Here is a 17635-nt window from a genome sequence, read left to right on the forward strand (position 1 = left end):
CACCACCACCTCCTCCTCCTCCTCCTCCTATTCCTCCTCGTCCTGTCGGGCGGGCGGCTCTTCAGTCTGGGCGGCTGCCACCTGCCTCTCTGCCGCACGCTCCTCTGCGGCAGCCTCCGATGCCTCCCTGGCACGCTCCTGCTCCAGCTCCCACAGGGCAACATGTAGAAGAGGGCTCCCGCCACAGTGGCCAACATTACTGGGTGATGCCCAAATATAACGGTCTGCAGGGGGTGGAGGTGGGAGGGATAGACGACATGTCATCATTGCCCATACCCCCCTCCGCAGCCAGGTGCCATGGGCTGCATGGTCGTGACTGTTGCCAGCTGGCACCAGGCCAGGCAACCCCACCCCCCCTCCCCGGCGCCCCTCTCACTGGCACTCCCAACCCCAGCCCCCCAATCCTCCCCTGCACTCCCCTCCCCAGCACTCCCATCCCCGGCACCCCCCCCCCTTCCCTGGCACTCCCATCCCCTGCCCCTCCCCTCCCCGAAACTCCCATCCCCGGTACACCCCCTCCCCGGCACTCCCATCCCGAGCCCCCCCCCCCCCCCCATCCCCGGCAACCCCCCCTCCCCGGCACTCCCATCCCCTGCCCCTCCCCCCCATCCCGGCAACCCCCTCCCCGGCACTCCCATCCCCTGCCGCTCCCATCCCCGGCACTCCCCTCCCGGCACCCCCCTCCATGGCACTCGCATCCCCAGACCCCCCCCCCCCCCTCCCCAGCACTCCCATTCCCAGCCCTCCCCCTCCCCGGCACTCCTATCACCTGCCCCTCCCCTCCCCGGCACTCCCTTCCCGGCACCCCCCCTCCACGGCACTCGCATCCCCAGCCCCTCCCCTTCCCCAGCACTCCCATCCCCAGCCCTCCCCCTCCCCGGCACTCCCATCCCCTGCCCCTCCCCTCCCCGGCACTCCCATCCCCTGCCCCTCCCCTCCCCGACACTCCCATCCCCGGCAACCCCCCTCCCCGGAACTCCCATATTGAGCCCCCCTTGCCCCCCTCTCCGCCACTCTCATCCCCAGCACTCCCATCCCCGGCACTCCCATCCCCAGCACTCCCATCCCCAGCACCCCCGAGCTACGACACCCCCCAGCCCCTCCCCCCGCCCCACGCAGCCCCCCCCCCCAACCTGGCACCGACCATGATCACCGGCACGCACCCTCGGCCCTGGGGAGCACCCTCAATCGACACCCGCTACCCCCCCCCCCCTACCTACAGCCGTCTCCTCTCCGTCGGCCGCCCCACGCCGCCCCCTACCTCCGCGCTCGCCAGCGTCAGCCAGCACGACTGGTTGACCCCGTTAAAAAGGTTGTTTGATTTACGCCAGCGTGACCTATGGTCACGTCGGCGGGACTTAGGCCCATCCGGGCTGGAGATTTGGAGTATTCCCGGGCCCCATTGCGTCGCTCCGATTCTCGCCATTCTGCGAGGCGCGATTCCCGTCGGTGCGATTTTTTGACTGCCGGAGAATATGGCGGCCGGCGTCGGAGCGAGCGGGTCGGTATTAACGCTGCCCCTCGGCAATTCTCCGACCCGGCGGGCGATCGGAGAATCCCGCCCAATATGTCTGTTCAGTCCCCCATCACAAATCCAGATAGATAGTAATTCATGGACGGTGCGATGGCTTGAAGTGCTCAAAGCATTTGGCTCCTTAACTGAGCAAGCAGACTGTAGTGAAATGCTGTTACTTCGAAATTGAAGGTTGCAGAAATCGAAACTTTAAATAACAGTTGATAAGATAGAAATTATGAAGAATGATATTATAGCACAAACAATTAACACTTTTGAATCAAATTCTTCACTTCGCAATCTTAACAAAGGTATAAATCCATTCATTTTGAATAAGCTATTGCCTTCAGACTGAAAATTTGTACCCTTATATTTCTTCGGTTTTAAACTGGTCAGAATTGTTGTATTGGTTTCCTTTATTATTCCTTATTTTTGTTAATAACTTTCACACGTTAAAAGGGTCACAGTATGATACCTATGTCGCTAAATCTGACAGAGGATTAATTCGCAACAAATTGCCAGCAGATGTTAAAATTTAATAACATAGCAATGACTTTTATTTACCTGGAGTTGTTTAAACAGATACCAGCAGCTGATTCCCCACCCCCAACAAATTATGTGCAATCAGTATGACTGCAATTAAAATATATTCAGTACCGAGGTAATAATCTGTGGGGTGCAAATTAAGTGTGACATTCCTCTGTATAATTAATAGCTTTTTCATAGAAACCTCCTTTAACACAAGTTGCCTTCTGTTGCGTGCAAAAACATAAATCATAGAATCATAAAATCCCTCCAGTGCAACCATTCGGCCCATCGAGTGTGCACCATCCCTTCGAAAGATCACCCTACTTATGTCCAATTCCCCGCCATTTCCTGCAACACCGTCCGAAGGGGCAATTCATTTGCCTGCTCAAGTGAACAAACTTCCACTTACCTGTTTGTGAGCATGGTCATAGGAATTTATGTGATTGTCAAACTCCTGATGTTTGTGGTACTGCTTGTCACATAATTCACAGTAGAAATTGGCTTTCAGGTCCTCAAGAGCCTTAGCTATGGCCTTCTCCTTTCCAGCATAATCCTACAGGGATAAAATTAATATCTTATAATATAATTTTCAACAAAGACATTCGTGGATAGAAACAATGTAGACCGAAGCAAAAAGTGGTTTCTGTGGCAACTGTTCTCAAGAACACTCAAACTGGAGGGAAAAGCCAACTGAGAAATTGGTGTCTATCATCATCTTTTGGCTCTGGGGAGTCTTTGAATGGAGCAAATAGAGGGTGGCTAAAGTGATCTACTGTAGATAATGTCAGGTGAAAATAAACCCTCTATGGATCATTATAAAATAGAACAACAATACAATATACCATAATGCACTCTGTTCTAGTGTGCCTTTCTGCACACAGAGAAGAGAAAGCTGTTCGATATGCATTATAGCTTCCCACTTGGGGAAGTATTCATGATTCATGAATGAGGGAGGCAAAGATATCCTTCAGAGGGACAGATGAACCATAAGTATAGCTGCGTCTAGGAATTTCTGGTAGGGGCTGCTCGCGAATGATGTCTCTTTTTTCTTTCCCATTCCTCCATCATTACTAAAAAACATAAAATGAAACGGCATCAGCATTATCAGTATCCATTTATGTCTCTGAGCTTTTTTTGATAGTAACCAATGCAATCAGTAATGATGTTTGGTCATTTCCCCCCTCAGTTGATTTGTTATATTTTTGGTATAGCTCGAGACTTCCAGTTGTTTTTAATCTTATATAAATTTTCAGATGTTAGTACATGACCAATATTATTGAAATTGGGCGAATACCATCAAATAGAGGGGCTGGTTTAGCACACTGGGCTAAATCGCTGGCTTTTAAAGCAGACCAACGCAGGCCAGCAGCATGGTTCAATTCCTATACCAGCCTCCCCGAACAGGCGCCGGAATGTGGCGACGAGGGGCTTTTCACAGTAACTTCATTGAAGCCTCCTTGTGACAATAAGCAATTTTCATTTCATTTCATTTCATTTCACATGGCAGATTTCAGGAGGATCACAGATAGTTTAGCAGAGTCAGCAAATCAGTACGGAGCAAGTTCAACATAGAGAAATGTAAAGCAACATACTTTTGGCAAAAAAGTGCAGTTATTGGAATTATAGATTAACCTAAAGCAATGCCAAAGATTGTTAATTCAGCTGTGGAGGAGCTTTTTATGGGAGTTTCTGAAAAACAGCAAAGAAAATCCTTTTAACCAATAACGCCCCCTGTATACTGCTAACATTTGCTAACCAATCCTCAGTTAGGACAGTATCGAATATGAAGAGGTTGAGAATATATCATTGAAAGTCTCTGGGCGTCATTCTCCGCCGGCAGGAGTCTCCGTTTTGCCGGCGCCCGGGGGTTTCCCGACGGCGTGGGGCTGCCCCACAATGGGAAACCCCATTGACCGGCCGGTGTTACGGAGACTCCCGCCGGCCGGTCGGGGCAGAAATGTGGCGGGGCGGGTAGGAGAATTTTGCCCTCTATTTTCCATAGCTACCTGGGGATCCATAAAAAGTTGCAGGGCTTATCTCACTCCTTGTTAGGGGCAAAGGTGACATATGCTTAGAAGCACATGACAAGTCTAGAATATTTAAATTAGTTATTTGTTTTGGTGTTTACCAAGGAGAAGGAATGTGACAAAATAGTAGCAGAAGCAGAGTTAAAAGGATAGGGTGAGAGAGAGAAAGAAAGGCTGACTACACCTCGAGTAGATAAATCATGTGGTCCAGATGCATCTCAGGCTGTGAAGATAGTGGAAGAGCTTGCTTTACTCTTCCACTCTTCCCTCGATATGGGGGAGGTGCCAAGGAATTAGAGAATGGCTAATGTGACACCCTACACAAAAAAGAACGTAAGGACAGTCCTAGAAACGAGAGGTCCAATAGGATTTAGAAACACAAGTCAATAGTGGGTAAGGTTTTGGAGGGAAAAGATTAAGAGGCACTTGGAGAGGTTTGAGTTAATTGAGGATATCCAGCACGCATCTGTAAAAAGGCAAATCATTCTTAGGAACTAGGATTTAGTAGCAGGAGGAGGACATTCAGCATTTTGAGCCTGCTCCACTATTCAATAAAATCATGTTTTATCGAGTTGTGGCTTCAACTCCACTTTCCTGTTTGGCCCACATGACCCTTGACTCCCCGGCCACCAAACATTGTTTGAGATACAACAAACTTGGGTTTGAAACATGCTGTAAGGTTGTGCGACAGTCACAGACTGTTTTTTCCCTGCATTTTCTGCTGATGGGCAAGCAGTGACAAGGGAAGGTTTCATTTCAGTTTAAGAACACAGAACATAAGACTAGGAGCAGGTGTAGGCCATCTGGCTTCTCGAGCCTACTCCACCATTCAATAAGATCATGGCTGACCTTTTTCTGGACTTAGCTCCACTTACCCGCCCGCTCACCGTAACTTTTTATTCCTTTACTGTTCAAAAACCTATCTACCTATCTTTGCCTTAAAAACATTTAACGAGGTAGCTTCAACTGCTTCACTGGGCAGGGAATTCCACAGATTCATGACCATTTGGGTGAAGAAGCTCCTCCTCAACTCAGTCCTAAATCTGCTCCCCCTTATTTTGAAGCTTTGCCCCAATTCTAGTTTCACCCACCAGTGGAAACAACTTCCTTGCTTCTAACCCATCTATTCCCTTCATAGTTTTACACGTTTCTATGAGATCCCCCCTCATTCTTCTAAATTCTAGTGGGTATAGTCCTAGTCTACTCAGTCTCTTCTCATAAGCTAATTCTCTCAACTCCAGAATCAACCTAGTGAATCTCCTCTGCATTCCCTCCAGTGCCAGTACATCCTTTCTCAAGTAAAGAGACCAAAACGTACACAGTACTCCAGGTGTGGCCTCACCAGCACCCTGTACAGCTGCAATATAAACTCCCTGCTTTTAAACTCCATCCTTCTAGCAATGAAGGACAACATTCCATTTGTCTTCTTAATTACTTGCTGCACCTGTAAACCAACTTCCTCCGATTCATGCACAAGGACACCCAGGTCCCTCTGCACAGCAGCCTGCTGCAATTTTTCACCATTTAAACAATAATCCTTTCTGCTGTTATTCCTACAAAAATGGATGAACTCACATTTATCAACATTGGACTCCATCTGCCAGACCTTTGCCCACTCACTTAATATATCTATATCCCTCTGCAGACTTTCAGTGTCCTCTGCACACTTGGCTCTACCACTCACTTCAATGTCATCTGCTAGCTTTGACACATTACACTTGGTCCCCAACTCCAGATCATCTACGTAAATTGTAAACAACGGACCCAACACTGATCCTTGAGGCAAACCACAAGCCACTGATTGCCGACCAGAAAAACACCCATTTATCCTCACTCTTTGCTTTCTGTCAGTTAACTAATCCTCTATCCATGCTAATACATTACCTGTAACTCCAAACACCTTTATCTTATGCAGCAGCCTTTTGTACGGCACCTTGTCAAATACCTTCTGGAATCCGAGATACACCACATCTACCGGTTCCCTTTTGTCAACAGCGCTCGTAATGTCCTCAAAGAAGTCCGCTAAATTCGTCACAAATGACCTGCCTTTAATAAACCCATGCTGCGCCTGCTTAGTGGAACAATTTCTATCCAGGGGCGGGATTCTCCAACCCCCCTCCGGGTTGGAGAATCGCCGGGGGCTGGCGTGAATCCCGCCCGCGCCGGTTGCCGAATTTTCTGGCACCGGAGATTCGGCTGGGGCAGGAATCGATCTGACCCGGGGGGTGCCCCCACGGTGGCTTGGCCCGCGATCAGGGCCCACCGATCCATGGCGGGCCTGTGCCGTGGGGGCACTCTTTCCCTTCCGCCTCCGCCACGGTCTCAACCATGGCGGAGGCGGAAGAGACTCCCTCCACTGCGCATGCGCGGGAAACTTTCAGCGGCCGCTGACGCTCCTGCGCATGCGCCGCCCCGACATGTCATTTCCGCACCAGCTGGCGGGGCAGAAATTCCTCCGGAAACGGCGCGATGTCCACCGACTGGCGCCCAAAACGGCGCAAATCAGACGGGCATCGCGCCGCCCCAAAGGTGCGAAATGCTCCGCATCTTTGGGGGCCGAGCCCCAACATTGAGGGGCTAGGCCGGTGCCGGACGAATTTCCGCCCCGCCAGCTGGCGGAAAAGGCCTTTGGTGCCCCGCCAGCTGGCGCAGAAATGACATCTCCGGGTGGCGCATGCGCGGGAGAGTCAGCGGCCGCTGACGGCATTCCCGCGCATGCGCATTGGAAGGAGTCTCTTCTGCCTCCGCCATGGTGGAGACCGTAGCGGAGGCAGAAGGGAAAGAGTGCCCCAAGGCACAGGCCCGCCCGCGGATCGGTGGGCCCCGATCGCGGGCCAGTCCTCCGTGGGGGCACCCCCCCGGGGCCAGATCGCCTAGATAACAGTGGGAGTCCAGGGTACTACTCCAGAAGCACTGCTCCTTCCTCAGGTGAATCAATACAACGGGTTCCCGCTGGCGCCGTCCGCACCTGGTCGCTGCCGACGGGAACAGCGCGGGAACGCTGGGGGAAGGGCCTGTGGGGGGGGGGTTCCTGGACCGGGGGGAGGGCCTCAAATGGGGTCTGGTCTGCGATCGGTGCCCACCGATCGGTGGGCCGGCCTTTCTGAAGGAGGACCTCCTTTCCTTCGCCGCCCCGCAAGATCCATCCGACATCTTCTTGCGGGGCGGCCTTGGGGAGGACGGCAACCCGCGTATGCGTGGTTTGGTGCCGGCAAACCACGCATGTGCAGGTGACGACATTTTCGCGGTGCCGGCGGCCGCCAACAGTTTCCATCGCATGCGCAGTGGGGAGAGTCTCTTCCGCCTCCGCCATGGTGGAGGCCGTGGTGGTGGCGGAAGGGAAAGAGTGCCCCCACGGCACAGGCCCGCCCGCGGATCGGTGGGCCCCGATCGCAGGTGGGGTCGGAGAATGACGCCCCTGTTGTTGATTTGACCAACCAATCATTGCGAGCCACAGCTACCAATCTGGCTGTTTTTTAACATATCCATGCATACAAAAGCAAATTCATAGTGAAGAAAAGCATATAGGATGAGATTTTCCCACCATCATGCTCCCAGTACCCAAGTTAGCACTGCAAGGGTGCCAGGCTGGCACTGCCAGGCTGCCTAGATAACAGTGGGAGTCCAGGGTACTACTCTGCCTTGTCCCCGACCAGCTGGGGGTCTCCAATTGCATGTGAGAACCCCCAAGGTGCCATAGCGCTTGGTCCACATTTGTGGGAACCAGTGCTAAACAGCTCCCGGTCGAGGTGTCGGCAGCCCGGCCGTTGTCTCTCGGGCACCGGGTGAATATGACGTCTGGGTATTTAAATAAATATTGTTATTGGGATGACGCCCTGGGAGAGCTTGATCCAGATTGTGCCGGCAGAGCGAGTGGGGTGACTCGGCGTGACCATGGTGGGGAGACCGATTTGGGGATCTCACGGGATTTACCCGTTTTACCCGGCTCTGTGCTGGGTGCAACGTGGCGGCTGAATCACACCCTTTGTCATGTTGTGGGTGAACTGCGCCCAGAGTAATACATTTTGAAAGTACGAATCAGGAAAGAAAATGCACTTTAACTGCCTAAGATTTTAAATGGAATAGAAGGTCAATGAAGTCTTGGTATCCCACTGTGTGGATAATTAAAGGTTGCAGCACATGTAAGTCATGCCATAAACAAATAAGCAGGATAATTATTTTTGTACTGACAGTTAAACATAAACAAACAAAAAGGTAATATTTGCACATCCTTTTATTATGCTGCAGTAGTGTAACGTTTTAGGCACTGAGAAGAATATAAATGCAGTGGAAAAGATTCAGTGTAGATACACTAGAACGTTGCCAGAGATAAGGAATACAGTTATGAAGACAGAGTTTAGAAGCTCGGAGGGTGAAATTAGTCTTCACCCGCAACGTGAAACAGGTTATAGTGAATCTTCAGCTCAGGAAACACTGAGCTCGAATTGTAAAGCTGATCAGCCATGGTGAAGGCCAATTTCACCCAAAGGATTTTTTTCATTAGCGTTGAGAAGGTTAAAGGCTAACCTTATGGAGGGGTTTCAAGATTACTAAAGATCATAATATTTTTTGCAGTTTTTGTGCCCTTGTTATTTTGATAATTCACATTCAAGGTCACCATCATCATTGAGCCCCAACTCTCCATGTTTTCAAGAATAGATTTTCTAGCCTTGAGATGTGATAAGTGTCGGACAATGAAGGAAAAATCTTCTGTTCATTACTTTTTGCGACTGGTTTTGTTCCATTCCTTCATTCAATCCCTTTCATCTTTAATGAGTAAATTGAACATTACACCATCTGACTATATTTTAACTTTAAAAGTCATTTTCTTTTTAATGAATAGTCAAATAAACTAAAATCACACCGGAATATATTTACAGCATATGTTCTATTGCCTAAATCATTGAGCATGCAGAATAATGATGACAAGGACAGTTTTTGATTAGAGCATGAATCTGCTGGTTGATGGGCAGACTATCTGCTTCACCCGTCCAATGACGTTAGTGTGAGGCCTAAACTATTTTCATGATCGGGACTTAGTACAGTAATGGACTGGATTTCGTAGTTGTAATGACAGCAAAACTGTCAGCGTTCCCTGTCAATCCTATGTAAAACTGACATCAGCTTCTGGTGCCTGCACAAGGTCCCCGTCGAAATGCAGAAATACAAAAGTCATTGTCAAAGACAGAATCCATTATTGCAATTGTGACCGATGGAATTACCAGAGTTCAACGCATTGGTTTGAACCTGGCCTAATTGTTCACTTGATCTGCATTAAAAGAAGATAGAAATATCTGAGGAGACAAGGGATGCTGCCTTGCCATCAGGGGGGCGATTTTGAGCTCGCACTAGCCATGTCCGGCATCAGCGACGCAGGCACAAAATCCTTTTAGAATCAACTTTCTTGATTTCCCCAGCCCCTCACTGGCAATGTCACACCTCATTTAAATAGACTTTAATAACTTTAAATATTATCAACAGGCCCCCCACCACATGGTTCCCCCTCACTATATATTCACACTTTGCCGACATTTACAACAGGTCTGGCCAAACCAAAATCAGTCGAGGGGATTCCTCCAGGAACGCAGAGAAAGTATCGCCCCGAGGGGCGAGGGACATGCCCAGTCGCTGTCCTTGCACTGCCCCGGCACAGGTTGGCATTCAGGTTGGCACAGTGCCAAACTGGCAATCCCACCTTGTGCCGAGGCAGTGCCAGTGGTAGGCCCTAGTGAGAGCACATGGAGGTGGGGGGGAGGGCGTGCTCATTTATGTGTGGTGGGGAGAGCATGCACTGAAGGAGGAGGGGATGCCTGTGCTACTTCTGTGGTGAGGGGTTTGAGCCGGGGGGGGGAATGCCAGTGATGATTGTCGGGCGGGGGACATGTTGCGGAGGGGGGAACCCCTGATATCTCCATGTTGGAGGCTGGGGGCTGTTAGGTTTCAGTTCTGATAAGGGCGCCCTTTAAAGAGGCCGCCCCAATCTCAGAGGAGCCAGTTGTCGGCTCGATCAAGCTCCGCCCTAAACCACACCTAATCATTTTTTTTAAAAATTGCTCAACATCTGGGGCAAAATTCTCCGGTATCGGCGCGATGTCCGCAGACTGGCACCCAAAACGGCGCAAATCAGTCGAGCATCGGGCCGCCCCAAAGGTGCGGAATGCACCTTGGGGGGCCATGCCCCAATCTTAAGGGGCCAGGCCCGCGCCGGATGAATTTCCGCCCCGCCAGCTTGCGGAAAAGGCCTTTGGTGCCCCGCCAGCTGGCACGGAAATGACATCTCCGGGCGGCGTATGCACGGGAGCGTTAGCGGCCGCTCACGGCATCCCTGCGCATGCTCTGTGGAGGGGGAATCTCGCCCCTGGTGTGAAAACTGGGGCGAAATTCTCCGGAAACGGCGCGATGTCCGCCGACTGGTGCCCAAAACGGCGCCAATCAGACGGGCATCGCGCCGCCCCAAAGGTGCGGAATGCTCCGCATCTTTGGGGGCCGAGCCCCAACATTGAGGGGCTAGGCCGACGCCGGAGGAATTTCCGCCCCGCCAGCTGGCGGAAACGGCCTTTGTGTGCCCCGCCAGCTGGCGCGGAAATGACATCTCGGGGCCGCGCATGCGTGGGAGCGTCAGCGGCCGCTTACAGTTTCCCACGCATGCGCAGTGGAGGGAGTCTCTTCCGCCTCCGCCATGATGGAGACCGTGGCAGAGGCGGAAGGGAAAGAGTGCCCCCACGGCACAGGCCCACCCGCGGATCGGTGGGCCCCGATCGCGGGCCAGGCCACCGTGGGGGCACCCCACAGGGCCAGATCGCCCCGCGCCCCCCCCTGGACCCCGGAGCCCGCCCACGCCGCCTTGTCCCTCCGGTAAGGTAGGTGATTTAATTTACGCCGGCGGGACAGGCAATTTATCGGCGGGACTACGGCCCATCTGGGCCGGAGAATCGAGCGGGGGGGCCCGCCGACCGGCACAGCACGATTCCCGCCCCCACCGAATATCCGGTGCCGGAGACATCGGCAACTGGCAGGGGCGGGATTCACGGCAGCCCCCGGCGATTCTCCGACCCGGCGGGGAGTCGGAGAATGTCGCCCCAGGTCAGTGCAACTGGGGAGTTATACGCCAGTTTTCAGTCTTAGCCTGACACTGTACCAAATTCTGTTAAGATTCCGCCCCAGGGTTCAACTAAAAGGACATTTATTATATGGAAGAAAGTTAGACCAAAGGCTTGGGAGCCCTAAGTATCTGGATTTTTCACATTCTTTCCAGATTGACTTGATTTTTTTCATTTTTAATAGTTCTGTGACATATGTCCTCCTTTTGAGGAAGGCTGGGCGACATTCTCCGACCCCCCGCCGGGTCGGAGAATCGCCGGGGACTGGCGTGAATCTCGCCCCCGCCGGTTGCCGAAGTCTCCAGCACCGGAGATTCGGCGGGGGCGGGAATCGCGCCGCACCGGTTGACGGGCCCCCCCGCCCGATTCTCCGGCCCGGATGGGCCAAAGTCCCGCCGCTAAAATGCCTGTCCCGCCGGCGTAAATTAAACCACCTACCTTACTGGCGGGACAAGGCGGCGCGGGCGGGCTCCGGTGTCCTGGGGGGGGGGGGCGCGGGCCGATCTGGCCCCGGGGGGTGCCCCCGCGGTGGCCTGGCCCGCGATGGGGGCCCACCGATCCGCGGGCGGGCCTGTGCCGTGGGGGCACTCTTTCCCTTCCGCCTCCGCCACGGTCTCCACCATGGTGGAGGCAGAACAGACTCCATCCACTGCGTATGCGTGGGAAACTGTCAGCGGCCGCTGACGCTCCCACGCATGCGCCGCCCGGGGATGTCATTTCCGCGCCAGCTGGCGGGGCACCAAAGGACTTTTCCGCCAGCTGGCGGGGCGGAAATTCGTCCGGCGCTGACCTAGCCCCTCAAGGTTGGGGCTCGGCCCCCAAAGATGAGGAGCGTTCCACACCTTTGGGGCGGCGCGATGCCCGTCTGATTTGCGCCGTTTTGGGCGCCAGTCGGGGGACATCCCGCCGCTTCCGGAGAATTTCGCCCCTGGAGTCACATGCAGGCCAGACCAGGTAAGGATGGCAGATTTCCTTCTCTAAAGTACATTCGTGAACCCAGATGGGTTCCATGAAAATCAACAATGATTTCATGGCTATCATTATAATTTTAATTCTGGCCTTCTACTGAGAGCACTTTCCTCCTCCCCGATGTACTACTTCCCCTCTCTGGGTTCCATTTCCATATTATGTTCCAGCGTAATAGGCTGCACCTATAGCCACCCTAAATTAAGCATGCTTTCTTTTGGTCGAGTGGAAAACTCCTCCAACATTCTTATCGAGCTCTAATATCACTACCGTGAAAATCCAAAATGTGAGCAAAATCCCTCCAAGAACACAACACTGTACTTTTGCAAACTCTGCTCTCACTAAAGTAAGAGTAAAACACTTCACCTGGAACTTGTATGCTTAAATCTTTCAATAACTGCAGTAAATGTAGAGGGGAGGAGTCCCTCATGCCAATGATTATGAGATGGCATTAACTGCAGCTGCATGGTCCAAATGGTGCTGCAGTTCAATGTTAAATGCCATTTGATGTCACAGGTCCACTCTGCATGTTCCTGGCACACATATGGCCTGTCTGTGCAAGTGCCCTGTTAGCCAGGATGCACTGTGCCAGAAATGGCATATGTTGCGACCTCCATTATTTCACTTGGATGCCTTCATAGTACCAGCACCAGCAGCACTACTCAGTCCAATTTCCAGCCTTACATCCTGAATAAAGAAAAAGCAGGAAAGGTGACAATTTAACTTTAATACATTGCTGGAATTATTGTGCTTTACCATTTTTTAAAAATGACATTTTAACCAGAATAAGAAAGATGTATACAGTCATTGCTTAAATCAGCTAATATAATAATAATAACAATCGCTTATTGTCACAAGTAGGCTTCAATGAACAAAGAACAAAGAAATGTACAGCACAGGAACAGGCCCTTCGGCCCTCCAAGCCCGTGCCGACCATGCTGCCCGACTAAACTACAATCTTCTACACTTCCTGGGTCCGTATCCCTCTATTCCCATCCTATTCATGTATTTGTCAAGATGCCCCTTAAATGTCATTATCGTCCCTGCTTCCACCACCTCCTCCGGTAGCGAGTTCCAGGCACCCACTACCCTCTGCGTAAAAAACTTGCCTCGTACACCTACTCTAAACCTTGCCCCTCTCACCTTAAACCTATGCCCCCTAGTAATTGACCCCTCTACCCTGGGAAAAAGCCTCTGACTATCCACTCTGTCTATGCCCATCATAATTTTGTAGACCTCTATCAGGTCTCCCTGAGTTACTGTGAAAAGCCCCTGGTTGCCATATTCTGGCGCCTGTACGGGGAGGCCGGTATGGGAATTGAACCCGCGCTGCAGGCATTGTTCTGCATTGCAAGCCAGCTGTTTAGCCCACTGTGCCTCCAAAATTCTCTTTTCTCACTGGCAGTGCACCCCTGCCAATGGGTTTCCCGGAGGCATGGGGTGCCTTGAATGGAAAATCCCATTGACACAAACGGCAGGAAGAGAGAGTTCCGCCGCCAGCGAACGGCGTACGGCCAAGAAACACACGGCTGAGGGAACCGGAAAATCCCGCCCTTGATGATTTCTTTTTATTGAACGGTTTCGAATACAGGTTTTGAGACACACAGAGAAAGGCAGGACAATTAATTAAAAATTGCATCTGTGTTTAAAAGTTTACACACAAAGTTGATGAAGCAAATTACAAACATCGGGCGAAATTCTCTGTTTGAGAGATTAGGTGCCGATGCCGGGACTGAATCGCGAGTGTTCTACGTTGACAAAGCGGTGATGGTTCCGAGAAATTCAGGACCCATTAATGGGCGACAACCAGCGCCACGTGGAACTACTGCAATTCCTATGCATGGTGGCATCTAATTCGCTGGGGTCAGGACCGGCACTCGAGAGTCTGACAAGCTGCAGCTGCATATAAGCACTCCACTCCCCACACATACTCATTCCTGCCAAAACGATGGCACCCCCGTAGAGTGGCACCCATTTTGCCAACGCAAAGCTTGAGACCTTGCTGGATCCCGTGGAGAAGAGCAAGGGTATCTTGTTCCATGGGGGTGGGGAGCGAATACCACCGATGGACGTCAACCGGCCTGGGACTAGGTAGCACGGCTGGCCAGCACCAGCTCCCCAGGGCATCTAGGATGAGTAGTCAGCCCCACGTCCCTGGCACCACCGGTGTCCCACACGTAGAGACCTCCCCCCATGTGGCCCCCACTAGGCGAACTGGCAGGCAGCACTGGGCACGGGTAGGCAACCCCCCCAGGCCCACCACCATCCCCGTCCCATACAACCGTAGCTCTCCAACCACCCCTAGAGGGAAATTCAACCACACCCGCCAGCAAGTGGCCCAGCCCCACCCGCACCACTTGGCAACAACCATGCTATCTGCCATGACCAGGTGCCCTGCACACATACGCAACCAGATATAGACACCTGTAATGCCCGCGTTCGAGTGTTTCACACTGTGAATTAACTGTTCACCAGGAGGAGGCGGCCCGCAGCCACAGAGAGAGAGAGCAGACCGGAGGGGGCCCGCTGGACCTGCGGCCCCTCACCGTGCTGAGCGGAGGGAATTGGACCTGGTCGATGGGGCCAGAGAGTGGGCAATCGCCGAGCCGGAGGTCAACATTGGGGAAGCAAATGAGCTCCTGATGGATTGCGGGTGTCCCTGTGTCATGTGTGGCACCCCCACCTCCCCCATCCACCACCAACCCCCAAGTGTGATGAAACTATGCGTCTTGTCTTATGTCTTGCAGGACCGCCTGGCGACGAGGTGGGCCCATCCAGCGACCTCAGCCCTCACCCCAACCCCAAGACTCATTAAGCGAGGAGTCAGGACCTGCTGACTTTGCAAGCCCACAGCTGCAGCTCAATGACACCCCAGAGCACACTTTGTCATCAACACCCTCCACCATCCCAGAGATACTCACCTCAATCTGGACCCATCAATGTTGGAGATGCAGGAGCAGAGCCAGGGATTGCATGAGGGGTTGTCCGCAACCATCCAGTGCCTGCAGGTATAATTAGAGGAGTCCAACTACCTGCAGGGCCAGGAGGCTGTGCTGACAGTGCGTGCCACCCAGGCCAACACTGCACAGATGGCATCCGCAGTGGAGGCCTTGGGTGCGAAGATATCGGCCATGGGTCAAGATATTCAAGGCCTCGGGCACTCTGTGTGGGTTGTGGCCAAGGTGGTGACAGGACAGCCCTGTCACAGGCAGCCATGAACCAGGGTTACATGGACAATGCTGTGGCGCTCCAGAGCTTGACCCAGTCACAACGGGCGATAGCTGTGGGCCACAGAGTGACCTGTGCTCTATGGCCATTGACATTGAGACCCTGGTCGAGACGAGAGCGGGCCTCCAGTACTGGCAGCACCAGGTGGTGGGAGAGCCCCCAAAGATTGCTCCAGCTGCATCCTCCTCATCAGGCACCCTGAGAGGGGAGCGGGGCAGAACAGGGTGGCACCATGCCACCTGGGAGACCCAAAAGACTGTCGGGCCCGTCCAGGCCCGGTTATTCAAGAGGACAGCCGCTAAAGGTGACCCAGGTTACAGGGCATGATTCGCAGAAGGCCGCATCCACTCCTGAGGTTCCACCTGGGGACCCACCTGGGGTTAACGCCGGTACGGTCAGAAAGCTAGACAGCACGGGTGCAGAGGATAGGATATTGTTGTATCACAATATGTATATATCACAATAAACATCTCTGTACATTAACTTTCCAACCTGCTTCGGTGCTCTGTCTGCAGGATGTGAGGGATGGGCTAGGCTAGGAGCAGAGGGTATGTCGGGTGGTGGGTGGGAGGCTGCTGGTGGGCGGTGTGGGCATTGGAGGTAGGCCAAGGTCCCCAGGGCAGCTACAACACACCACCCCAGTTCCCAGGCCCACGCCCTCCCTCCACCCATTAAGACTCATTTGCATTTATTTACATGCTCCCACTGGCATGCGGCATGGATCCCATTCCCACTGCCATTGGGGGTACCAGCTTTGGCCGCCAATCCCGATATTCCCCCGATGCCCGATTCTCTGTGCCATCGGGGAAGTCATTCTGGGGATGGAAAACTCCGCCCATTGTTATTATATTATATGTTTTAAAAGTTGCAGTTGTGCAAATTAAATTGAAATAGGTCTGTTTGAAAAGGTTTGAAGAAAGAATGATCAAAGAACTCAACACTCAAGAGGTTTGTATAAAATGCTGTATGCAGGGCCATGTGCAGTGATGACTTATTCATCCACCATGTATTAATAATTCCTCACAATTTCTGAGTTATGAAATACCATCAGCTGCAGCTATTTAATTGTAGAATTGCCAGAATTAATACAGTCATTCGCAATGTTAAGGAAGCAGGTCACAAAAATTAATGGATCTCATGCTCATCCATTGTAAATGAATAAGTAGCAAAAAGTGCTGATCATTCCATTGTGGAAAGCTGGGAATACAGCAATGAAGGAGCCATGCAATAGAGACGATGATTTCACTGAGACAACAATTCATGCAGCCTATTACAACTTGATGTTGTTTTGTAATCCTTCCCTAGGCATCAATTAATCCTGTGAACTCACCATTGTCTACTAATTCCGAAGAAACTCCTTCACCCAAAGAGGAGTGAGAATGTGGAACTCGTTACCACAGGGAGTGAATGAAGCGAATAGTATCGCTGCAATTTAAGGTGATATGCATATGAGGGAGAAGGCAATAATGGGCCACAGTAATAGATTTTGATGAGAAAAGATGGGAGGAAACTCGAATAGAACATAAACACTGACAAGGCCTGTTTCTGTGCTGTATATCCTGCTTGCCCATATGTCGAAAACTTGCCGCAAACCTTGAAATTACCAGGAAGTGGTGAAGTATTTGCTTCCAAATAAAAATGACCCTACATCGCCTGGTTAGTGATTTCTTATCGTCTTTGCTGCATGTCGTGGACAAGACGTTTGAAGATTTAAAAATCCAGGCTTCTCTTTTTAAGGAGGAAACAAGACTGAAAATTGCCTCAAGTGTCAGCAAACCTCTCTTAACTTTTCGGAAACTGATAGACTATTTTTAGAATCTGCTTCAAACTATAGGCTTTGAAAATTCTCTGTGTGAACCTGTGAATGCTGACATAGTTCTGGAGAATTCAGGAGGTGATTTTTAGCATAAAATCCCTACAGTGCAAAAGGAGGCCATTCGGCCCATTGAGTCTGCACCAGCCCTTCGAATTCTACTCAAGAAATCTTTACAGTGCAGAAGGAGGTTATTTGGACCATCCAGTTTGCACTGACTCTTTGAAAGAGCATTCTACTTGGTCCAACACCCCTGCCTAATCCCAGTAACCTTGCATCAGTGATCTTTCTTTTATAATATTCATAATCTTTTTTATCACCAGTAGGCTTACATTAACACTGCAGTGAAGTTACTGTGTAAAATCCCTAGTCGCCACATTCCGGTGACTGTTCGGGTACACAGAGGGAGAATACACAGAGGGAGAATTCAGAATTTCCAATTCACCTAACAGCTCGGGCG

General features: G+C 51.7%; 1 protein-coding gene across 2 annotated transcripts in view; it reads right to left on the reverse strand.

Annotated features, from left to right (window-relative positions):
* The window catches only part of znf804b (zinc finger protein 804B), a 935803-nt gene that overhangs the window by 217912 nt on the left and 700256 nt on the right, over positions 1–17635 (reverse strand). For both annotated transcript variants that reach the window (XM_072508669.1, XM_072508670.1), the window contains exon 2: positions 2451–2594. In XM_072508669.1, coding sequence (XP_072364770.1) covers positions 2451–2594 — 144 coding nt within the window. The remainder of the gene's footprint in view (positions 1–2450; positions 2595–17635) is intronic.

Source organism: Scyliorhinus torazame, chromosome 6 (genome assembly GCF_047496885.1).
Source record: "Scyliorhinus torazame isolate Kashiwa2021f chromosome 6, sScyTor2.1, whole genome shotgun sequence".
Taxonomy (NCBI): Eukaryota; Metazoa; Chordata; class Chondrichthyes; order Carcharhiniformes; family Scyliorhinidae; genus Scyliorhinus; species Scyliorhinus torazame.